Raw genomic sequence first — 26,043 nt, forward strand, 5'->3', positions numbered from 1 at the left:
TCCCTCACGTGGCACCACAGACGTGGCACAGGGAATTTTATTTTTAGATTTTATGCTGCGTTTACACTGCGCGGAAATTAGCCAAGTCAAGTCAAGAAAACAGAGGAGTGGGGATGAAATTCATTCATTTTTTACAAAGTAAGATTCGTTTATAACTTCAATAAATAGGTAAACGTGGAGAACAGAAGAAATAATTTGTTTCTCGGTAAAACACATTGTGGTTCGTAAATAGTAAACTTGTAATTACAATACGCGAATAAATTTAACAAATTGTAAATCTTTGTTGATTTGTATGTACATAAAGTATCTATTTACAAATTATTGACAGGTATAAATTAAATAATGTGAGATGTGTGTATCAAATTGCCAAAAGAAGGCATTGTGGGCAATTTAAGTGGGTTGGTGTAAGGGCCAATTTAGTATAAAATAAAACCATACATAAATAGCTCATATTAATTTTATTAGTGCAATAAGGCATCCATCACATCGTACACCCGTACGCTCATACCAAATGCAGTGGCTTACACCTAGCTGTAGACACCACTCGATTGAGACACATTTTTAATACTTGTGAAAATAAAATATATGGAAATGTTATTAACAAATCCGGTGTTCGAGTAGGTATAAAGTTGATTTACTAAAATCCATTTCGTAAAATTTACTAATGAATTTTAGTAAATCATTGAATTTGGCAAACTAAAATAAAGATAATGTTACATACAGTCAAATGTTGAAATATTAAATAGTATTCCTTGAAATTTGCCATCAGAAACAACGTAGGCTTTAAATTACAAATAAAACTAAAATAATATAATTAGTTCTTAATTATTGTGAGGACTTCCGACGAGTATAATGTGGACAAATAAAATTGGAGATATTTTATCATGAGGCGAGGCATTACATAACTCAACTTCAGTATTGATGTCATATAATCGAGCCAGCTCGATCAGTAGAATGACCATAGACTTTCAGATTGGCGTTTTTCGGCACGATACAAAACAAACACGTGAACAAGTTTTGGTATCCTTTTAACCATGGTTAAGATGACCTGGGTGATCAGTGGACTCCAGTTTAATTATTTTAGTTTCCTTTGATCACCTATACATAAATAACACCTCTGAATAGTCACATACATGTCCAATTTGTTTGTTGCGGTTTTTAGAAAATATCAAGTGTTGCAAAAAAATTGTAAGTACAACAATTGGACGTTCAGGTCATCAAACCAGACCCATGTGATCAAAATGGAATAAACCCCTGAAAGAGCCCAAAATACGCGTCCCGAAAGCCGAATCTCGCCACGTTTTACGAACATCCTCGGCAGTCTACCACTGTTTAGTCGATGGCGTCGGCCGGCGAGCGCACGTCGTCGATCTTGAGGATCATCTTGACGAGCTGCGTAGCGAGCGCGATCTGTTGCTTCTTGGAGTGAAGTGATTCGATCACGTTCATCGCCTTCATGTCGTTTGAACCTGGGAAAGACGTTTTCAGTAAGTTGTAATTTTTTACATTAACTTTTACGATTGTTTTGTAAGGCTGAGTTGCACCAGCTTAACAGTTAAGTGACATAACCTTAAAATGTTGTGTTTTTGAATAAAATTAAATAATAAATCGTGAAATAATCTTGTAAATTGCCTTTTTGAGGGTAGGATATTTTTGTTAGTGCAATTAAAATGTAATGGTATTGGCAGAGGCAGAAGTTTTAAAACAGTAAGAAAAAACAACCAATTCATTACACATTGTATGAAACATTTATTGAGTAAACATTAACACTGATTTTATTTACTAAAGAAAAAAAACTACCTAAGCAAGCAATATAAATAAAACTAATGCGAACGAGGAAAGGGTTAACATCACGGACCATCCTAGTGCTAGGAAATACAGATTTCTCAGGAAGGCAGTAAGTAACCATAATTAAATTTTAGTTGTTATAGTTACTTGGCAAGAACACATACCAGAGTAAATACAAATGAGTAGGTCATCTTCATAGAAACGCCCGAGCGCGGTTTGTATGCCAATACGTATGCGGCGCGCACGCACACACTGACAAAATTCGGCGCAACACCCCGCTAATCCACGTTACGCTAACCGCGCTCGGTGCGTTTCTATGAAGATGGCCTACTCATTTGTATTTACTCTGCACATACCATTGTCCATGCAGTCGATGCCGAGGTTGCAGTTGTTCTCGGCCACCTGCCGCGCCTTTACTTCAGACAGCGTATCGATGGGCGACAGACCACTGTAAATAAACGTTTCATGGTAAGTTACGTTTCAGGAGTATTTATTATAAAACTAGCTTTCTGCCCGCGGCTTCGCCCGCGTGGAATTTTGTCTGTCACAGAAAAACTTTATCGCGCGCGTCCCTGTTTCAAAAACCGGGATAAAAACTATCCTATGTCCATTCCCGGGACTCAAACTATGTCCCTGCCAAATTTCATCGAAATCGGTTGCGAGGTTTAAGCGGGAAAGCGTAACAGACAGACAGACAGACAGAGTTACTTTCGCATTTATAATATTAGTTGGGATTTCATTATGTAATAATGTCTGAAAAAAGGCTTTTGTAATTATTATATCGTCGGCGTCGTCGAACAACGACGTATCTGCAAAATGTTAAGTTTCCAGGAGAGCGTTTTGAAGTTTTGGAACCGGTTTTTTGTGTCTACAAAAAAATCTACTTGGCTGATCGGTTTCAAATTTAGGGATGTTATAAACATAAAGATGTTATTTTATATAAACTATGTACCCATCTCCAAAAATACTTAGTTTTTTGTAAAAATCACATGCGTCATTGCCCTATGGACAATTTGAGGATGTATGTGATAAACCGTCGTTGTTCTGCGAATTTTTTTAATCAAATATATGACGTATGTCACTTTTAGTCATTATTCTACGGAACTTCTGCCATGAGTACCCGTCGGATGATGAAGAAAGTTGGAGGAAATAAATAAAAAACATTGTTTATTAGGTTTCATTATTAATTTTTATAAATAATTTAAAGACAATAGGTATCAAAGAAAATTAACAAAAATCAAGGATAGATAAACCACATCCATATACTACGGCAGGTTATGCAGAAGATCGAAGAGTATAACTTGCCACTATGCTTGGAGTTCGTGGACTATGAGAAGGCCTTCGATTTGATCGAGATTTGGGCAGTGCTGCAATCTCTCCCTGCACCGCGGCCGTATCGACTCTCGTTACATCGAGGTACTGAAGTACTTCTACATGAACGCACCAATCCGGCCCGAATACAGAAGCAGAGCACGAGCGCGATTCCACTACAGCGAGGCGTAAGGCTGGGAGATTTTATACCTATTTCCAAAACTGTTCACCTGTCCAACTCCTGGAATGAAAGGATTCGGCATAAATATCAACGACGAGTACAACACTCACCTTAGGTATGCCGACGATAATATTATGGTCATGTAAGAATCTTTGGAAGACCTCGACACAATATTAAAGACCTTAATCGAGTATCCCAACGGGGCCTTTGGATGAACATGGAAAAAATACCTACCCAACTACGGTTGGGATCTCAATTCTTGAAATTGTTGACAAGTAGGATGTCTACCTTGGACAAAAGATTTAGCTAGGTAGGTCCAACTTCGAGAAAGAGGTCAATCGACGAATCTACCTCGACTGGGCAGTATCCGGAAAACTAGACAACTTTTCGTCCAAAATCCTAAAGTGCCTAAAGACGAGAGTCTACCATCAGTGTGTGTTACCCTATTATAGGTCCAAAACGTTGGCTCTCAAAGAAGCTCAAAGTTGCACGGCGTGTTATAGCAAGGGTTATGTCAGTGTTTCTTTACGAGATCAAATCATAAATGAGGGAGGTCCGTAAACAAACTAAAGTCGATGACATATCCCGACAGATTAGCATGCTGAGTGACAATAGGCAGGACACATAGTACGCAAAACTTACGGCCAATGGGACACCAAGGTTCTGGAGTAGGCTGCATACCGAAAAACGAAGCGTGCGACATCCACCCACAAAGCAAGGCGGAACGATGATCTCATAAAGGTAGCAGGAAGGCACTGGATGCAAAAACTATCACCTATAAGATCTTGCATTTTTTGAATAATGTTGGGATCTGCTTGAAAGGGTAAAGGGGGCATTGATTTGACGGTGTAAGTGCTACTTAGAAATAAATAAAATAAAGTATAAAGTTTAACTTAGACGAAAAGCTTTCTAAGCATACCTATACTTACAGGGTGACGTGTTAATAAGTGAACATCCTTGTAAGGGATAACAGGTTATTGTAACCAATTTATTTATGTAGGTATATGCCTAGGCAAAAGTCAAGCATTTCTCAGTTTTAATAGGGACATCCTAACATGGTGTTCCGATAAAAATTGAGCGGGCGCTCCTTTATCACACTTTTTTCATTTATTTTATTACTTTTATGTTTTACTGTGTGTTTAATAAAGTCTTTTATTATTTTTATTATTTATAGTTTGGGCTTTTTCTACCTTAGCTTAAAAGCAGGAAAATTTAAAATCAGCTACGGGATATTAATTATTATTATTTTGATTTTTTGTATGGAAAAATTACATTGTGTTTTGCGTAGGCAAATACTTATCTAATTTGATTGCAAATGACATGCACTATAATCCTTTACAAGGATGTTCACTCATTACAAGATGTCATCCTGTATACGCAAAAAAAAACTTTATTTTTAACACAATGTTTATTTTGAGTAACAAATCGTCAAAAAGAAACACATTAAAATCAAATTATTGTAGTCTCAATTTTTTATTTTACTTTTTAAGCAATTTAAAAATAGAACAAAGACGCAATTGGAATACCCGTCCCTAGTAGAAAGTCGGTTGTGTATATCCGACATTAAAATTACCAAACTTTACCGAAGTACAACGATGGTTCTGATCAAACGTCAAACAAAAGTCCTTAGAACAATGTAAGTTCAGTACATCCGCCACCAAAAACAATTATTTTGTACCAAACATTCTTAATGTTTATACTCATCAATCTACCTACAAATACCATAAAATAAAAACAAAAGGACACTGTTTCTTTTATTTTCGAACTTCCTAGTACAACGACGGGTGTGTACGTACGTCACAGTTTTTTTTTCTCTGACTTCCCTAGTAAAGAGATGGTTGTGACTTTCAGTCATCAAAACGATAAAGTGTCCAAACTTATAGATAATAAAGACGAAATTCTAGATACATTCAATATCAATACGAATACAAATGTATAAGCTATTCCAACAAACAATGTGCAGTCTTCCGAAGTACAATGACGCTTGCACAAACACGTCTCTGTACTGCGTTAGAATAATCACATCCGTCGGTGTTCGTATCTTCGATATTATTACGAATTTTGAAAAATTAAAAAATTAGTTTATAAAGGGGCTATTTTAGAGTAGTTTTATGCAAAAAAACAGATTTTGACGGTTGCGATCATACGACGTTGTTCGACGACGCCGACGATATGTTCGGCGGAGTGATGAAGTTGTTAGTGAAAACTCATAATCGGAAAAAATCAGTTTTGACTGATTTTTCTAGTCAAAACCACTTTTTTGAAAATTTTTGAAGTCAAAAGTTGTTTTGACCGATTATTAGTTTTGACTGAAACAGAGTGATATCGAGGTGGCGTGGCGTAATTATTTTGGTAACGATTGTACGTGGGCATGTCTTCTTTTCTGTTCCCAGCAGCTATTGAGCATGTTCTAAAAATGTTTGGCTTTCCAGAGGTGCAACAGAGGCGGGTTCATTAGTTCAAAATCATTCCATCCGTGGGTGGAAATGAGATGGATTCTGGGGATTGAAAACTGCAAATAAGCTTTTATAAACGCTTTTAAAAGCCTAATTGCAGAAAATTAATGACTTTGGATTGATTAATTGGTAGCGGCTTGCATCCAGCGCCTCCCTGCTATCTTTATGAAGTCATCTGCCCATTTTATGGGTGGATCTGACTATCATTGGAGACGTCCTGTGGCTGGAATATTCTACTGACCTGTTCTCAGCGAGCGCGAGCGGCACGGCTTCCAAAGCATCAGCGAATGCTCGGTAGGAGTACTGCTCGAGCGACGCCAGCTTGCCGGCCGCGCGCGCCACGGCCAGCGCGCACGACACCTCCGCCGCAGTTACGGGTCTATCTGTCTCCGTCGCTCATGTGACAACCCGCTTGGCGAGAGAGGGACGGCAATATACGACATTTCGGAAGTGATCCTGCCGTTGTCCTAAGTGAATCAAGAACGCGACAACGCAACGCAGATGGCAGTGGCGTAACTATAGGATAGCAGGGCTGGCAAAATACTAGGGCCCCGGCCCAAGACCCTAATCGCACCCCTCCCCTCGCGATTGTCCCGGGGCCCCCCTGAAAAATACCCTAAGTACGCCAAGGGCCCCGTGCGCAGAATTTGCCACGGGCCTCGGATGGTATAGTCAGTAGCATAGTTACGCTACTGGCAGATGGACTTTAGTAGTGACCTGCATCCAGCGCCTTCCTGCTACCATTTAAGAAGTCATCTACCCACTTTATTGGTGGATCTGAACATCATTGGCACGCCTATGTTCAGCAGTAGACGACCTGTGTCTGAAATATTCAACTGACCTGTTCTCTGCGAGCTGTGCATCCAGCGCCTTCCTGCTATGTTTATGAAGTCATCTGTCCATTTTATGGGTGGATCTGACTACCATTGGGGACGTCCTGTGGCTGCAATGTTCTACTAACCTGTTCTCAGCGAGCGCGAGCGGCACAGCCTCCAAAGCATCGGCGAATGCTCGGTAGGAGTACTGCTCGAGCGACGCCAGCTTGCCGGCCGCGCGCGCCACGGCCAGCGCGCACGACACCTCCGCCGCAGTTACGGGTCTATCTGTCTCCGTCGCTCATGCTGACAACCCGCTTTGCGTGAGAGGGACGGCAATATACGACATTTCGGGAGTGATCCCACCGGCACGATATCTCCGTCGCGCAGTTACGGGTCTATCTGTCTCCGTCGCTCATGCTGACAACCCGCTTTGCGTGAGAGGGACGGCAATATACGACATTTCGGGAGTGATCCCACCGGCACGATATCTCCGTCGCGCAGTTACGGGTCTATCTGTCTCCGTCGCTCATGCTGGTAACTCGCTTTGCGTGAGAGGGATGGCAATATGGCACTTCGGTTGGAGGTGACTTTTAGAGTAACCTCGCTTTGTCCTATGGGAACGACAAACGGGGAAACGCGAAGTAAAACGGTGCGAAAATATCTTGTAGTAGTTGAATTTAATAGTGGGCTACATAGACACGTGTTATGACGTGTGTCATACGTCTCGTGAGGTATAGATGTCAGACACTAAACCGTCCTATCTATGACATTGACAGAAGGGCGTTACTATAAATACAGCTGGATTATTGCTTTTAAAAAACGCAACGTAGATCGACTAGTTGGAAGCGGCCTGCATCCAGCGCTTTCCTGCTATCTTTATGAAGTCGTCTGCCCACCTTGGGCCTGTGTTCAGCAGTGGTCGTTCTATGTCTGAAATGTTCTACGGACCTGTTCTCAGCGAGCGCGAGCGGCACGGCTTCCAAAGCATCGGCGAATGCTCGGTAGGAGTACTGCTCGAGCGACGCCAGCTTGCCGGCCGCGCGCGCCACGGCCAGCGCGCACGACACCTCCGCCGCAGTTACGGGTCTATCTGTCTTCGTCGCTCATGCTGGCAACCCGCTTGGCGAGAGAGGGACGGCAATATACGACATTTCGGAAGTGATCCTGCCGTTGTCCTAAGTGAATGAAGAACGCGACAACGCAACGCAGATGGCAGTGGCGTAACTATAGGATAGCAGGGCTGGCAAAATACTAGGGCCCCGGCCCAAGACCCTAATCGCACCCCTCTCCCCTCGCGATTGTCCCGGGGCCCCCCTGAAAAATACCCTAAGTACGCCAAGGGCCCCGTGCGCAGATTTGCCACGGGCCTCGGATGGTATAGTCAGTAGCATAGTTACGCTTCTGGCAGATGGACTTTAGTAGTGACCTGCATCCAGCGCCTTCCTGCTACCATTTAAGAAGTCATCTACCCACTTTATTGGTGGATCTGAACATCATTGGGGAAGCCTATCTTCAGCAGTGGACGTCCTGTAGCTGAAATGTTCTCCCACTGACCTTTTCTCTGCGAGCTGTGCATCCAGCGCCTTCCTGCTATCTTTATGAAGTCATCTGCCCATTTTATGGGTGGATCTGACTACCATTGGAGACGTCCTGTGGCTGGAATATTCTACTGACCTGTTCTCAGCGAGCGCGAGCGGCACGGCCTCCAAAGCATCGGCGAATGCTCGGTAGGAGTACTGCTCGAGCGACGCCAGCTTGCCGGCCGCGCGCGCCACGGCCAGCGCGCACGACACCTCGGCCGCGCCTCCGCCGTAGACGACGCGGGAATCCTGCGAATAGAAAGATAGGTGAGCACTTGTAGACTAATGCTGGATTTCTATATTCAATCCTAATCCAAATTATACGGATTTGGATTGTCAACTGTCAAATTTTAATATGTTTTTTGCCAAAATAACTGCGGTTTTTGATGTTTTTACATTTTTATATTGTTTATAAGACTATTTAAACAATATTAAAGTGTAAATGCATCGAAAGTTTTGTAAATATAATCTAAAACTGAATTCAATTTGAAAGTTGTTATCCGGATTTGGACAAGGATTGAATATGGGAATCGGGCGTAAGAGACTAGTGAACCATTAAATCTGATTTTTATGTATAATATTTGGACAATAATTAGAAGTATTTTCCCCAACAGCCAGACAGTTTTTTTTGGGTAGCTCCCAAAGCCACGATGACCCAAACTTCATAATTCACCAACATTATATCCTATATTGGTTCATCAGTATCAGTTTTTAAAAAATGACGTAGGTCTGGCGTTCACTAGTTCTTACTCTATTGTGATAAGAGCTATTATCGACGGTGAAGTGACAACGCGTAAGTTTCCTTAGAAATGCATAACTTGGAGTGCAAGTGTGGTAGTATTCCCCAGTCGATGAAGCGCGGCAGCGGCATTTTTTATGTGAATCCGCTTCTGACGTAGTTGCAACTGGAGACGGTCGTTGATAACGACACTGGCCATATGCTTGTATCACTGCTGTGAGCTCACCCTAAAGCGAGCATCAGTGGAGTTCGAACCCGTGTTTCTTTGATGAGGAGTCAGCCAGTCTGACCCCTTCACCGTTCGGCTATCATGGCTACCACCCTAGAATGGTCTTGGTGCCCCCCCAAAGCCCCCAGGGCTACCGATTCTAAAATGATGGTAGGCAGTACTCACTCATGAACTATACTAATCGCCCTCCCTGAAAAATTAACCTGAGAATAGGAGTTCTCAGCTATTTTGGTCCTTCGAGCCGGATTTTCCAGCGCCCTATGAACGATTTTATGGGACAAAAAATGTATGTGTATATCTACACTACTGGTGTCTTCACCGACCTGCACGAGGCTTCGTACGATGCACAGCGCGTCGTGCACGGAGCGCTTGGCCTCGTCGACGATCATGCGGTTGCGGCCGCGCATGAGAAGCGTGACCGCGCGCGAGTTCGAACACTCGATGACTACATCTTTATACCGACACTGCTCGATAACGGGAAGGACTTACACCCGTATTCACAAACATTACTATGAGGTCTCACAGTGCGTGTTTACGCACAGGATGACACACGAACCAATTACAGAGCTCTATTTAACGCTGTGCGTTAGATTTACTGCTTCACTTAAGCAAGCATCGTTTGTGAATACGGGTGTTAGTGTGCTTCCACATTTAGGCGACTTTAGCAGCGCGATTTGTAACTTCATACTATAAATAGCGCGGCAGCGACATTTTAAATGTGAATCCGCTGCTGTCGCGCTTCTGACGCTCTAATGTGAAGGCCGTCTTAGAGTAGTTGCTGATGGAGACGGTTTGTGACAACGACACTGGCCATATGCTTGTCACGAGTGGGCTCACCTAGAGCGAGCGTTAGCGGGGTTCGAAACCACGTTCTTCGGATGACGAGTCAGCCAGTCTGACACTTCACCGTTCGGCTATCGTGGCTAACACCCCAGAAAGCCCTCAGATAGTACTCTCATGAGCTATGATGCTAATCTTTCCCCCTGAAAAATAACCCTGAGAACTCCTAAATTGGAAATCTCCCTCCCTCCTAAATTTTGGTCCTTCGAGCCGGATTTTTCAGCGCCTGATTTTATGGGACAAAAAATGTATGTGTATATCGACACTACTGGTGTCTCCACCGACCTGCACGAGGCTTCTTACGATGCACAGCGCGTCGTGCACGGAGCGCTTGGCCTCGTCGACGATCATGCGGTTGCCGCCACGCATGAGAAGCGTGACCGCGCGCGAGTTGGAACACTGCTCGATGACCAACATCTCTTCTTTGGACGTGCCGAAGGCTGCGGAGAGAATAGTTGGTTAATTGATAAACATAATTATGGTTAGTAAACATTACATCATAAGCTGCAGTCCGCGAGGAATGGCGCAGTATTACGAGGAACATCACTCTGAATCGTGATTCAAAATGATGACCACGACCACTCTGACAAGAGTGTACCGACTGAGAAGAAGAAGAAAGGCAAGTATGCATGTTAGATAACTGTCAAAAACTTCCAGAAGTAGTGGTGGGACTAAATTTATACTGGGACTGGGTGTAAAACATTAATACGTGATGTAATCAAGGATCGGTAACAGCAGAGTGTGGAAGTTCGGTTTGTCTCCGTTTAGAACCAATGGAGAGCCAAAAAGATTCAGTTAAACACTTTATACCAACATGGAGTAATATATTTTTTTAATTTGAGCTCCAGCACCTCACAATTCCAACTTGTCTTTAGCAAGTTCCTCAGTCAGGCGGTCTTTAGTCTCCGCCACGCGGTGAAATTCAGCAAAAGAACAGTGAAATTTAGGCATAGCTCTTATAATATTTTATGTATTATATTGTGTACATTTTTGTAGCTTTTTAGCACCGCCTACTCAATATCTCTGTTTTGCTCAAGGTCAGCTGGTAGAGAATGACATATGGCATTAAGCTCGCCTTTTTGTACGGAACATTGTTGTGTGTGCAATAAAGTCTTTAAATAAATAAATAAATAAATAGCTCCGCTCCATTTCATTTCCTTTCTCCACCACTCCTTCCTTACGCTCAGGTCCAAACTTCCCCACTCCGTTTCGCTGTCAGTTTCGCTCCGCACCCAACTTTTCCGCTCCGCTCCTAAAACCTCCCGTTTCGTATTCCCCGCTCCGCTCCCAAAACCTCCGTTTCGTATTCCCCGCTCCGCTCCCAAAACCTCCGTTTCGTATTCCCCGCTCCGCTCCCAAAACCTCCGTTTCGTATTCCCCGCTCCGCTCCCAAAACCTCCGATTCGTATTCCCCGCTCCGCTCCCAAAACCTCCGTTTCGTATTCCCCGCTCCGCTCCCAAAACCTCCGTTTCGTATTCCCCGCTCCGCTCCCAAAATCTCCGTTTCGTATTCCCCGCTCCGCTCCTCACTTTTCGGCTCCGCTAAAAGACAACACTTACTTAATTCCCGCACCAGTCCGCACGAGCCCAGCTTGTCCGGCGTAAGTTCTTCAAAGCGCGGCACGATGCGGCCGCCGGTGGCGATCGCGACGAGCTCCGTCTCCGCTCCGCTCCGCTAAGACACTCGTGTCACTCACTCAGCTCCCGCACCAGTCCGCACGAGCCCAGCTTGTCCGTCGTAAGTTCCTCGAAGCGCGGCACGATGCGGCCGCCGGTGGCGATCGCGACGAGCTCCGTCTCCGCTCCGCTCCGCTAAGACACTCGTGTCACTCACTCAGCTCCCGCACCAGTCCGCACGAGCCCAGCTTGTCCGTCGTAAGTTCTTCAAAGCGCGGCACGATGCTCCGTCTCCGCTCCGCTCCGCTAAGACACTCGTGTCACTCACTCAGCTCCCGCACGAGCCCAGCTTGTCCGTCGTAAGTTCTTCAAAGCGCGGCACGATGCTCCGTCTCCGCTCCGCTCCGCTCCGCTAAGACACTCGTGTCACTCACTCAGCTCCCGCACCAGTCCGCACGAGCCCAGCTTGTCCGTCGTAAGTTCTTCGAAGCGCGGCACGATGCGGCCGCCGGTGGCGATCGCGATGAGTTCCATCTCTGGCCCGCCGACCCAGCGGACTGCTGGTAGACCCTCGGCCAGGAGAAGGTGGTTGGCTTCGTCGTCGAAACCCCATTGGCAGATGGCGAGAGTCGCACCAGCCTCCTGGAGGTGGAAAGTGGGAATCAGAAAACACCAGTCCACTGCTGAACATAGGCCTCCCCCAATGATTTTATAGACAGGTTGGTAACGCCAGTATCACATACAAAAACCTAAACCTGCAAACACCACACACACCACACCACTGCAAATTCCGAATGGGAAGTAAGACAGAATCGCGCTGCTGGAGTCTCCTTAATGTAAAAGCGTGTGGCGATCTATGTACGCCACAATGAAAACTCATTGGTCCGCCCGCGGCGCTCCGTCCCGCGCGCTCCTGGCTGGCAGTAAAAAAGAAGATTTTATATTGTCACCTTTGACACTAGCCTACGACTCGCTCTTTTGATTTTGTTCGGATTGATAATTTTATTTCTTTTATGTTTTTGTAATTTAGTCAATTGTAAATATATTTGTTTATTGAAAGCCGCTTATAATTTGTATAAATTCTACTTCTGCTAAATTAATGTGAGGAGGCGTTCGATTCGTCTCCCACAAGCGCTTTTATGAAAGTGGAGATTAAATTGACAGATTGACAGATTTTACATGGGCAACGATGAGTGATGAGCTGATCACCTCAAACACAGCCAAGGTAGATATCATTATTTATCATTACACTATGTGAATTTTTAAATCATCATCGGTGATCAGCATTTGCCTTGCATACTGAAGTTACCCTACCAGCACTTTGAGACCAACTTTTGGTAAGTGCCTCCTTTCCTGTCACAAAAAAAAAGTGCTTATTATACGTGCTTATACTTTAACTAGCTGATCCGGCGCACTTCGTACTTGCGTTGAATAGAGCTCGGTGATTGGCTCGTGTGTCGCCCTGTGCGTCCACGCGCACTGTGGCATCTCATAGTAATGTAATAACCGCTAGACTTTTAGCCCACTCGTAACTAGAGATGAAACGGATAGTTGTTTAGCCGGATACCGGATATCCGGCCAGCTGCAAGGCCGGATAGCCGGATATCCGGCGGCCGGATAGTTGACCCATTGTCTCGTTGCATGTCGTGACGAGTTTAGCGCCGCACAGGTGCTTCGAACGCGACCAGTGGGTCTATTAGTAGACTAGACTAGTTAAACTTTTTGAAAATCGAATCCGTCCGAATATAATGTCACATTTTGCCACTTGTCTAGGGGGCAGATCAATTCGGGCGATTTCGGTTGCCATCGTGAGTGTGTGATTGAATAGCGAAAATTAAATTAGTTTACTTGCTACATAATATGACTGAACTGCTACATGTCATCAGACCATCATCAGTGAAAAAAAGATCGCCTATTTTATTTAGTGATAGTACAAGACTCGACGCGTCGAGTCCTATTTTTGAAGCCTCGAGGCGGAATGGCAAAACTCAGTGAGCTCGGTATGCTCGGTGCCCCGAGCTTAGCCGAGCTGCGAGCTCTCTGAGCCATGCCTCGAGGCTTTAAAAGAGCTCGAGCCTTCTAAAGAGCTCTAACCTTCAAAAGAGCTCAAATCTTCGAAAAAAATAAAAAAAAACATCACCTACATTGATTTTTGTTATAAGATTCTTAAAATTTATTTTATATTTTATTTTGTTGGAAAAAGTTGTAATTCTAATCGTATGTAGTCATTATTTGATTTGTGTCCTTTTGTGAAAAACGTTTTTCAAATATGTATTTTATTGTAGGTATCAGAATTTCTGCAGTTTTATTAAATAGAACGATCTTAACACAAAAGTTAACTGGGCTTTCAAAAAGGCTCGAGCTCTGCGAAAGACTCCAAGCTTCATACAAACGAGGCGAGCCCCGAAAAAGGCTCGAACTCTAAAAAGACTTCCGAGTCGTCGAGCTTCATACAAACGAGGCGAGCCCTGTAAACGACCCTGAGCTCTCGGCAAAAGGACTCGGAAGTCTCGAGCCTTGTACATCACTAATTTTATTTGTTAATATTTCGACATTAAGAGCGTTTACGTCTAGCGTGGCATGTCAAGTTTAGGTAATTTCGATGCTAGTTTTATTCACACTAAAATAATTATGACTGTGTGCGTGTTCTCACGCTCTATAGTCAAACCAAAATACTTTGATCCACCATCGTAAAAGTGTGCCAGGCTGTCAAGTGACAGCTCAAGGAACCTATAAAATCTTCAAATCTTCCAACACCGACTCCATAATTATAAATTCTTTATCAAATAGTAAATTATCAAAGGTTTTTTACTATTTTGAGAATATTTTATACAGCCTATGTTTAGCAGAAAAAATTTTGAATTTTAATGGTGAGAGATTTTTTCAAATACGGTTCTATTCAAAACAAACTTTTCCTGTTTACTATTCTTTTTTTATCCGGAAAATGCATAACATTTCATACCCACCAGCTGCGGGGGCAGCTAGTGGGTTATGTGGGGTTCTTCCTACCAGAAGGTGGGTAGCCCCTACACCCACTAAAAACCTGACTGTTTCTGCCATGATCCATATGAGTGATATGAGGGAACGCGGGACATCGCCATTGGCTGTTGCCTGTAGCATTCGTCCTTAGCCGCCACCAGACACCTCCATGTCTAGCGACCGAGGCCTGTTAGGAAGGGACAGTTGGAGACCATAAGCTGTCCTCTTGCGCCCAGGGTGTCGGCGGCGGATAACCGGAGTGTCGGCTGAGGCCTCTCGCTCCCCCTTTTCACTGCTTCTTTCTGTGAAAGAACACTTTCACAGAAAGTAAGCACACTATACCATAAGATTATTTGTCTCATCATATATTTTATACTAATGTAGATATTGTTTCCGAAAGCGAGCGGGTTCATTCCGTACCTGTACGCTTCATGCGTTCTCTAGCAAAAGCTGAAAATCAGTGTTCTGCCCTTTTGAGGGTAGTGTTTATACTGAGCTCTTTGCTTTTTGCATCGCTGCGGCACACATCACTCTGACGCAGGGAACTATTTGAAACGCTAGTCATCTTTATCTTATGTTGTTTTGTCACTTTTGTTACGTTGCAACTGTTGAAATTATTACTAACCTGTGTAACAAAATACCAGTGGTGTCACCTAGTGTGTTTCTTGACTAACTAACTTTATTTCGATATTGAATTGAATTTCAATAGCAACTATACATAATGTGTGTGTTAAAAGCATTAAAAAAAGTGTGTTACAACAAATAAACAATTTATCTATCTATCTCACGCCTCTTCCCGATTGGTAGGGAGAGGTCATTTCCAACCGCCGCTCGTTCGCTTAGGCTGGGCACTGTTGGAGCGTGTCAGTCTGCTGCGGTGACTCACGTGCCAAGACTGCAGGGTTAACTGACAACCATCTACAGGCTCTGGGCCTATACGGTGGAGGAATGGCCCGAAGCACCCATGGCCCGGTAGAACCTGGGTCGCCCTTTGTGTGAGGCGATCATGCCGTCGCACCCACTCCTCTAATACAGGCAGAACTGCCTCTATGGTGCGACGTAAAATTTGGCTGACGGCCAGGCGTACCCTTCAGCACTCTAGGGCCTAGATCCTCAAGCCTCTATCTTTTGGTTTCCACCTCTCGTGGTGCACGTACACGTACATTTCCCCTTGGGACCTATGGTCACCTCGCAACTGGCGTCTATTTTCGGTTGTCGACTAGCTTTGTCGCCACTGATGATAAATGGCATAAATGATATCGATTGTCACCAGTGGTGACACATACTTTCCCAGTTGTAGCTACAGGCTTTCTCACAACTTATGACAAATTAGAAAAATACATCCCAATTATGCCTAGTGGGGACGTACACAAATATTGACGCAAATGTCATCGTGCATGGCATACGTAAAGTAAAAGTCAAGTAAGACCAGATGAATACAAATATTATTAATTTTATTAATAATTCGTACGCGTGGACCTCGTTTTACTCCTTAGTTCGTAAAATCTGTTGTTTGATAACATGTTGATAGATGGCGTTTCACGGCTTCCCCCGCATGAATATTTACGAACGTCAAAAACAGTAGTTTGTCCAGCGCTGTAGATTTTAACCAATGACGATAGATTGCGCTTTTTAGACACGTCTTATTTATTTATTGAAATTTATTTGTCACATATCGTCATAAATTATAGCCTATAATTATGTTAATCTGGTTTATAAACAATAATACTGTAAAGGTTCAACAAAATCCGTTCAGTAGTTTTTGAGTGAAAGAGTAACAAACATCCAGACATCCAAACTTTCGCATTTATAATATTAGTAGGATTGTTATACGTCGCCACTAATGACAATATTTTTTTCCCATTTATCCTCAGTAGGGACATAGTCAGTGTCCACAACCGGGAATAGACGGACTGCGGATACTATGCGGTATCCACGAATTACCTCAGCCTGTGCCTCAGTGATATCGTTGCGCTTTTTTAAACAGTAGGATGCTCCACGACTACACAGCACTGTGCCATACTCGAGCCCCATATAGGACCATATAACGCGCGACGCAAAAGTATAGTCAGCGACTCAGTGCCTCCGAGATTAGGCATCAACCGGCTTAGTGCGCCGGCGGTAGCCAAAAGCTTAGGGGTAAGACGATTCAAGTGGCCGTCAAATGACCACTGTCCAACTAACTACAATCCGAGGTACCTACCGCAAAGATTTTCCGACTGTAATATGTTGTGTATGTTCCCCCTACAACTAGGTGGGACCCTGCTGGCAGAGCATTCCTATTAACTATTCTGTAACCACCTATTTATGGCAAATAAATTATTAGTATTATTCCTCTTTATAATATTAGTAGGTATACATACATAACTTGCTGTTCCAAATTTTCGTCATTCGTTTTCGTTTCATCGCTAAAAATAACTTAATTTTATTTTTCATTACGTCTGAAATAGAATTTGTAGTAAAAATAGACTGTAATGAAAAATAACAATAAAATATTTTAATTACCACGTGATCGCAAAATCTACCACCAAGATTTTGCGGATACACTATAAAAGTCCAGCTACCTGTCAAAGATCAACGTACGCGTGACACATGTCAGCAGAGCACCGAGCGACGTGACCTCACTCTGGAACGCCTCGAGGCGGACTGAATTTGAACGATTCGTGCGCGGCGTTTTATGGTACTTTTCAAATACTCATTGAAAAAAAATTACAATGAATTATTTTAAATTTCAAAGTAAATATTTTAGATAAGATATTCTTCTATTATATTAAGCTATTTTTGTGTTGAATAAAGGAAGAATATTGGTGAAAAAATCACTTTGATTTTTGGGTATTTCACGTTCTTTTAATTTGTGATTTCTTATTGTAAAATGCTTAAATCTAAAAATTTTCTCAGATAACTATTTGCCCAAGGATCTATGCTATAGGATATAAATGTTTGTTAAATCGTTTTCACAGTATTTTTATAAAAATTTCAGCTTGTAAACTGACGCTAAAGTGGAAATTTACAAAACCTGTGTGGACTTATCTTGATAGAATTCTTAAATGCTTAACTAATCGCAATATTTTCTCAATTAACTATTTAGACGACGAAATTGCCTAACTATTTATGCCTATAACATATTTGTAGTATTACTGGTTAATGATTGTAACGAGTTGAAAAAGTACTGTTTTTGCGCCAAACGGCGTAAACGCTCTTAACAGATAATTAATATTTATGTATTTGTCACTAGAGTGAATAGCTCAGAAAAAGAAATTAGTTTTTGAAAGGCCTTAATATTAATATGGCTTTTTTGTAAATTTTTGGACTTTAAATAAAAGCCGCCATTATTATAAGCCATTTTATTGATATTTACCTCAAAGATTAATGTATTTTATTTTATTAATAGGAAATTGTCGTAGTTTTTTAATATCCGGTATCCGGCCGGATAGTGAGCTACTATCCGGTATCCGGCCGGATAGTAAATTTAGGCCATATATCCGGCCTACCGGATAGTTACCGGATATCCGTTTCATCTCTACTCGTAACACAAGTTTATTTAGCTTAACACGAGGGGCTAACGGGACTATTAGTAATTTCATCATCATCATTTCAGCCACAGGACGTCCACTGCTCAACATAGGCCATAAACATAGGTAGCAGGAAAGCGCTGGATGCAGGCCGCTACCAACCGTGCGATGTGGAAGTCATTGGGAGAGGCCTATGTTCAGCAATGGACATCCTGTGACTGAAATGATGATTATAAGATAATTTGTGCAATACAAATTGCTTATAACTAACTAGCTTTCCGCCCGCGGCTACGCCCGCGTGGAATTTTGTCTGTCACAGAAGAACTTTATCGCGCGTTCCTGTTTCAAAAATCGGGATAAAAACTATCCTATGTCTTTTCCCGGGACTCAAACTATCTCTATGCCAAATTTCATCAAAATCGGTTCAGAGGTTTAGGTGTGAAAGCGAGAGAGACTGACAGAGTAACTTTCGCATTTATAATATTAGTATAGAGTATAGATTTGTGCAATAAAATGCGGAAAACGCAACGTGGGACGTCCACCCACATGGTGGACCAATGACATCATAAAAGTAGCAGGAAAGCGCTGGACGCAGGCCGCTACCAATCGATCAACATGGAAAGCACTGAGGGAGGCCTATGTTCAGCAGTGGACGTCCTATGGCTGAAATAATGATGATGATGTAATTGCTAATAATACGGGCGTTAGTGTAAAACTGACCTTGACGCGGCGCACCATCTCCAAGAACTTGTCGTGTTCGTACTGACGAAGCTCCCTGTACTCATCAGCGGAGCCAACTTGCAGCTTATGCTTGGTCTTGGGCTTGGGCGGCTCGAACGGGCACGTCAGGATCGCCAGTTTCACGTCCTGCGAAATATTTTACGTTTTAACCCTTCGTGGGAAATATGTTCCCACTGATGCCGTAGTGGGAATATATTTCCCACCATATTTTTAAGTTTATTAGCTTGTCTTAAAATTCAAAAATAATGAAAATTTTGTTTGGACATTTTATGCCCGTTATAGACTTACATTGACGTGGTAAATTTTTAGGTCATATTAATTGTGAATGTTCATGCATGTGTCAGGTAACAAAAGATAAATTACAATAATTAGGGAATAAGGTTAGTATGGCAGGTGTCTGTTGTTAGTAAATTAACTATGGAAGTTTAAGTTTAAGTATCCAGTTTTATTTATGAAATAAAATCTACCACCTTTAATAATAGTTAAAATTCACAACCTAGGCATTCAATTAGTAAGCTAATGCCCGTTTTCAACATCAATCCCTGTTACCATAGGGGTCACTTAAAAATAAGGGATTGATGGTGAAAACGGGCATAATTCATAATACAAAAAGCTGTAACACCTCAGATAGTGGTTAGTATCATGACGTCATGCATTCATGCATCATCAAATGTGATATTTGATCATCATCGGTGTTCCACCCATATTACTCATTCACCTATGCTTAGCTGAAGGGTTAATGGGGATACTTAATAACTATAGCATGGACCTATAAAAAAAGGCGGACGGAACTCGCGCTACAACAAAACTGTGACGCAAAATTTTGGCGTTTGTCTATTGTATGAGTGAATTTAGGGATGCCATGTTAGCCAAAACATTTTACCCATTTATTTTAAGAAAAACATAGATCGGCAGATGTTACTTGGAAATGTAGACAGAATTATTCCGTGCCATTTTAAAAGGATGAAAGGTGAATGCGTTGAGGTAGGCGCGAAATTTTCAATGTTCAAATTTTCTTACATTGTTTGCAAGTCAGTGTGTCAGGGTATGTACATAATGTTGATCAAAAATGATTCACACAGTTACAAATTACGAATCTTGTGTACATTATAATCATAATCTTATGCATCATCAATATATATATATATATACCGGCTTCATGTCTAACTCCTTCTCAGTCTCAGCAGTACGGCTCTGGAACGGCCTTCCGGCGAGTTTGCGAAAAGCAACCTCCAAATTTACATTCAAAAAGGCTCTGCGCAACTATTTCAAAGACTAAAACTTTTTTTTCTTTTTCTTTTTTTTTTTCTCTCTCTTTTCTCTGACAGGTGTTATGTGTACGCCAATATTATTATTATGTTTATGTATCTAGGTGTATGTCTATTATATTAATATGTATTCGTATGTTATTTATTTTATCTAATGCTATGTAAGTATATTAATTAAACGTCATATTTATTACACCGCCTTAGTCTCTCTGCTTGACCTGTGGTTGACTGGCAGATAATGCCACCTGGCATTAAGTCCGCCACTGTACAGCTAGTTGTGCAAAAGTGTAAATAAATAAATAAAAAAATAAATATATTATTAATATCTCTGATAGATTTTTTTTAACATACAACCTGACACTGACTTGCAATCAATGTAAGAAAATTTGAATTTTGCAGTTCCACATTTTTGGGAAGGATCAAATTTGCCTATGAAAATATATCCCATTAAAACACAATTATTATGATAAATTATTTTATTTCCATAGTATGCGTAATAAATAACTAAAAAGTCCTAAAATTATTATTAATTTCCCATATTTCGGGTAATTTTCCCACGTAAATAACTGAGAACACTGGTCTTTGACGTATTATTTTTTCGAGTGAATGACGTTTGATTTCAATTAATTTCAATATTTTAATGTCGGGAAATAAGTGATTGGATTATTATTTTGCCTGTGAAATGTGATTCCTTAATTTTTGTTTGTTCGAACAGAACGGTTTTTACACAATTTCATCACACAAGACATGTCGTATTCGTGTTGTTTTTTCGCTGCTTAAATGTGTCAACTGTGTGAAGTTTGCACTCGAAGTGGTGTATCAGGGTGTGAACGTGTGCGTGCCGGCCTGTACGTACAGGCAAGCTGGTGTATCCTAATGTCACAGTATTTTGTTGATGAGAATCCGTCCGACTTTTTTTATAGGTCCATGAACTATAGCTATGTCCAGCACTTAGTCAGTGCCTGAGATATAAAAGCGGCACGGGAAGGTGATTTTATGACGGTAAAATGTGACTTGAGATTTGTATGCGCTGTCACGTCAATATATGTCAATGACACCCCTTCCGTGCCGCTACCATACCTCAGGCATTAAATTAAATACTAGACCTAAAACTATTGAAAGTTTTCTTACCTTCAGCACTTTAGGCATCTGTGGGTGGCTCATGGTCTTGTCAATGACGACTCCTCGGACTAGCATGGAGTCTTCCATCCTGCCCCCGACTTTTCCCTCCACTTTGATCAGCTCGAAGTTGACGTCACGCTTCTCTAGGTCTGCCACCGAGAGGATCGCCTGTTGACAATAAATACATAATATAACTGTCTCTGTCATTTGTATATGTAGTTGTGGATAGAGTGAGATGGATAGCTGATCATCTCAGACACAGCCAAGGTAGATATCATTATTTGTCATTACACTATGTGAATATTTTAAATCATCATCGGTGATCAGCATACATGGTGCCCTAAAATTAGTTACTGGTATATTTGAAGCCTATAAGCTGATATTACTGAGGATCTCAATAAGGTAGGTAAAAAAAGTGAGAGGTTGCCTTCTTAGCAGTAATTACTTCAAGATACTTATGTCGCAGCAGTGAATCGGCATTGGTGGAACTAGGGCTCTTTCATTTGCTTTAAACCGGACTGTAGTCGTTCATTTGCAAGACCAAACACTGAATATGACAAAAGCCAACAGATGTGCAAAAGTAAGAATGAAGTCCTGCCTCAGAACGTCTAGGAATTTGAAACCCATTACGATCATGATGTTGGTTAATGGTTTAGAAACTCACATCAACAGCGATCTCTGCCATCAGCCTATGGCACTTGACCACGACCTTGCTGCCCAGGGTGGTCATGGCGACCTTGATCAGGTTCTCCCTAGTGTCCTTGTTGACTGGGAACGCCTTTTTGATAGTCTTACACCCGTATTCACGAACGATACTTGCTTAAGTGAAGCAGTAACGCTATGCGAAGTCGAACTCACAGCGTTGAATAGAGCTCTGTGATTGGGTCGTGTGTGTCACTCCGCCACTATAGGTTTTTGGGACCCTGTGCTTTTGGGACCGTGTGCGTCCACGCGTACTGTGAGACCTCATAGTAATGTTTGTGAATACACGGGTATAAGAATGCTAGGGCCTATCCTACAATGTTGGTAAATAATTTTAGTAACTCACATCAACAGCAATCTCCGCCATCAGCCTATGGCACTTGACCACGACCTTGCTGCCCAGGGTTGTCATGGCGACCTTGATCAGGTTCTCCCTAGTGTCCTTGTTGACTGGGAACGCCTCGCTGATAGAGTCAAGGTGCGCTAGGGCTGTCGCGGCGGCCATTTCGAAGCCGTCGGCGATGCGGATCGGGTGGATGCCTTTGTCTAGCAGGTTGGAGGCTTGCTCTAGGAGGGCACCTGTGGAAGAAAGTTTAAAGGTAAAGACTAAAGACTGCTTTCCACTAAAGGAGAAACGTGTCATAAGTAACAAGCATCTTCTATGCTCAGATTCAGTAGGAATGATTGAGCAGGGTTCTGCACCAGTTTGGTGGAAAACAATACAACAATAACAGTTTTTAAACTAATCGACTGTCAATTCCTACTTCAATCGTCGCCTGTCGACGCCCTGTAGTTTATGTTGTATAGTATAACGGCTTATCGAATATTACGCCATGGAAGTTTTACAAGCAGACCTCATTTTCTTATACTACAGTAAATGACTAGGGGCAGAGAAAATGTAATTTTGTCTTTAACTTTTTGTTGATAACAATACAATACTTTTTTTTACTGTTTTTAACGTTGACCAGTGGTCAAAATTGAATAAAATATTTTTGATTTTGATTAATTTTAACACTTACCAGCCAAAACAACAACTCCAGTGGTTCCATCTCCGATCTCATCGTCCTGGCTCTGTGCTAACTGCACCATCAACTTCCCGATCTCGTGCTCAACATCCATCAGCTTCAGGATGGTGGCTCCATCGTTGGTGACGGTCACCTCACCATCTGGAGACACCATCATCTTGTCTAGGCCCCGAGGGCCGAGGGATGTGCGGAGGATGCCGGCAATCTGGCGAGCCGCTTGGATGTGAGACTGTAATGAAAGAAAGAAAGAAAAATTATAAATAAATAAATATCCTTGGACATTTTACACTACGCTTTAGTCCCAAACTAAACAAAGCTTGTACTATGAGTACTAGACAATGGAGAACATATTTAAATACATACATAAATTATACATAGTAACACCCAGACCCATCACAAATTGCTTATTTATGTAGTTCAAAATCGTCAGAAATTCAGATCAGATCTGTGATGAATAGTATGAAATAAATCAACAAATTAATGGAAAACTAATTGTCAGACCAATAAATAATGAAAAATATTAACTTGCTGTCATTGAAAAAAACGCTAGTATTTGATTACCCAAATATCCTTGTGTTCTTGAAACTATCATGTTCACTCCATGACCACAATAAAGAAAGGCAAATTTTTTCTATTGAAAAATATTAATTTTTGGTTAGGCTTTTCTGATCACAACATTGAGCAAAACTTGTTGATATTAACTTCCTAAAGCTAACTGGATCCAGGGACAGAGCAGATAAACAATGATCCTTTATAAGATCATTGTTTGATTATACTGCCTATTTAAAAATTTAATTAAAGTCAAAAGTTGCATTAATAACCTAGATAGTATTTAGTGACAAACTGATCACCTAATAATACAGGGTGTGTTCGAATCAATATTGGTAATAAATCTATTTTGAATAAATATCTACCTAAGAAAAATGCTTATATTATTTTGTTTAGTTTTTTTCTTGTATTAACACAAAACAAAACTTATTGCATGTCACTTATGATAGTTTTAACCCTTTATAAGGCAGTGGGAATATAGTTCCCACCAGATTTTTAACATGCAAAAACATTAATTTGGACTTGATATGCTCATTAAAGGCTTAAAATATATATAAAATTTAAGTAGAGTGCAATCTGTAGTAAGATTAACATTATTCATGTATTCACTAATTTCTTTTTATTACAACAAATCAATTAGTTTCATTTGACAATAACATTCTGTACGCTGATAAAGTTATTTATCATAAAATAAACTTGTCTTTAAAACTTTGATGCCATTTTTGGAACGCCATTGTTTTGCAAAACGGATTTAAACCGAACTACTGAGTAGGTGCCTGTATCATGTGACTCATGAACACCTGGTTCACAAAATCGATTTTTCGAGAAAATTTCGATATTATTCGGAATTCGAGGGCTTTTATAGTGTTGAGGAGAGGTGAAAACACCAGAATATAGCTACTTTAATAGATAAAGAGCCTTAATTATCGTATATTTTTGTAAAATTCTTAGTGATGTTTTTATTTTAGGTTAGATAGATTTTATTAATCCAAATATGTAACTCATACATAGGTACTGAATCTCTAATTAAAGAGAGACGTCTTTGATATAATTTAAGAATGATTTAATTGAAATATTATCAAATAACTTACCTTCAAGGCATCTATACCGGTCAGCCGTTTTTGCCTTTCCTGGTCCCTAAGGATAATAAATGGACGTCCATATTCGTCGAAGGCTACCGTTCCTGGGAACATAGCCATCTTTCACAAAATAATCACCACACAAATCCGAGATGCAAATAGATTTTATTTCAGAGATTATTCAGGAAAACAATGGACAGAACAAAGTGACATTTGCGATGTTTTAGACATTGACAGATTGAGTATGACAGCTACAGCTGACAGAAGATATTTCGTTCAGAAATGGTGTGGATCACCCTGAATCAACGTTATTTATTCGTGTACGTTACTCAAGCTGGAAAGTAGCTCATAGATTCTTTTGGTGAACAAAGGAATGATGGATGGTGCAAACTGCAACAGAATGAGAACTTGAAAGTAGTGGGAAAAATTTCTTGCGTTCAATGGCTAAGTACAAAATACGTTACAACCTCAGATCATAGAAAGAGAAGAGAATCCCTTCTATGATCTGAGGTTACAACTTACAATGGCTAAGTACAAATAACAACCAGCTTTTAAACTTAATTTAGACATTTAATTTCCTCCAAATTACAAAATTAACCCACATCATTAACATTATTCTAATACATTTCCCTTTTAGCATATGTTGGTCTTCCACGAGGGCGGTTTGGCGTTTTCATAGATGGTGGCGAGGACCATGAAGACGCCGACCCAGCAGCCAACGATGGTAGAAGTATACAGAACCCTGTCACGGAACCCCGCCTTCAACCAAATAGGTCTTCCATCCTCACATTGGAAATCGGCTTGGATTTTTCGCAATTTGACCAAACTCCTGGGAATGTTCAGCACTTGCGTGGTGGTTATTGGTCGAGTGGGCAGCAAAGGACGCTTCAAGTTGCGGAAAATATTGGACATTTTTAAATTTGCGAATAGGGTAAACCACCCAATCATTGGCACTCTACCAATTTATTGGCATGCTCCAGTTTTTTAAGAAAATTAAGGTTTTTTGTAGCCAAACCTTATATTTTTTAGTAGAAATTGTACAGTAATATCATTTATTACTCAACTGGCTACACACGTTTTTTATTTTTTCAAACATCGCGGCGCATCAACCATTTGTTTGACAAACCGCGACCTGTGCGAAAAAGACAATCGAAATATTCGTTTTTTACTAAGGTAAGAGCTATCATAATCTTTAAAAAAAATGCAAATCTATTTTGTTGTCCCTATACATAATCATTTTGTCTTATTATTGAATATATTAACTGCCTTTTTAAAACATTATTTTATAATTTAACCGCCAACTTTTAATTATTTGTGGTGTGCCAACATTTGGTATGCGTAAAATCTGTTTATCCATTTTATTGGCACACATGCCAATAAAAGGGTATTTAAAATAATTTGAGTTTATTAAACATTATACCTTGTTTGTCTCAAAATTGAGTTTAAATTGCATTTAAAATATTTTTTAACGTTTTGGATACACCAATCCAAATGTTGGCCCACTGCC

At 41.2% G+C, this 26,043-nt stretch overlaps 1 protein-coding gene across 1 annotated transcript; it reads right to left on the reverse strand.

Moving 5' to 3' along the window:
• Positions 1 to 441: 441 nt before the first annotated feature.
• Positions 442 to 24,765, reverse strand: LOC135085028 (T-complex protein 1 subunit epsilon). Its single transcript, XM_063979809.1, has 10 exons — positions 24,549 to 24,765; positions 22,903 to 23,137; positions 22,230 to 22,462; positions 21,191 to 21,349; positions 18,771 to 18,917; positions 11,994 to 12,201; positions 10,228 to 10,382; positions 8,229 to 8,383; positions 2,145 to 2,236; positions 442 to 1,469 (listed from the first exon to the last, which is right to left on the reverse strand). Exons 1-10 carry the CDS (start codon positions 24,654 to 24,656, stop codon positions 1,333 to 1,335), a joined length of 1,629 nt encoding a protein of 542 aa, XP_063835879.1. The 5' UTR covers positions 24,657 to 24,765; the 3' UTR covers positions 442 to 1,332.
• Between the last annotated feature and the right edge of the window lie 1,278 nt (positions 24,766 to 26,043).

The sequence above is a fragment of the Ostrinia nubilalis genome, chromosome 27, assembly GCF_963855985.1.
Source record: "Ostrinia nubilalis chromosome 27, ilOstNubi1.1, whole genome shotgun sequence".
In the NCBI taxonomy this organism is placed as follows: domain Eukaryota; kingdom Metazoa; phylum Arthropoda; class Insecta; order Lepidoptera; family Crambidae; genus Ostrinia; species Ostrinia nubilalis.

What these genes read in the sequence shown, in the direction of transcription:
- LOC135085028 (XM_063979809.1), bottom strand. Translation starts at nt 24,656, where the DNA reads ATGGCTATGTTCCCAGGAACGGTAGCCTTCGACGAATATGGACGTCCA. An exon ending in TGGAGTTGTTGTTTTGGCTG is followed by an intron (nt 22,463 to 22,902) that starts GTAAGTGTTAAA and finishes TTTCTTCCACAG; the next exon opens with GTGCCCTCCTAGAGCAAGCC. An exon ending in TCGTAAGAAGCCTCGTGCAG is followed by an intron (nt 8,384 to 10,227) that starts GTCGGTGGAGAC and finishes TTCTATTCGCAG; the next exon opens with GATTCCCGCGTCGTCTACGG.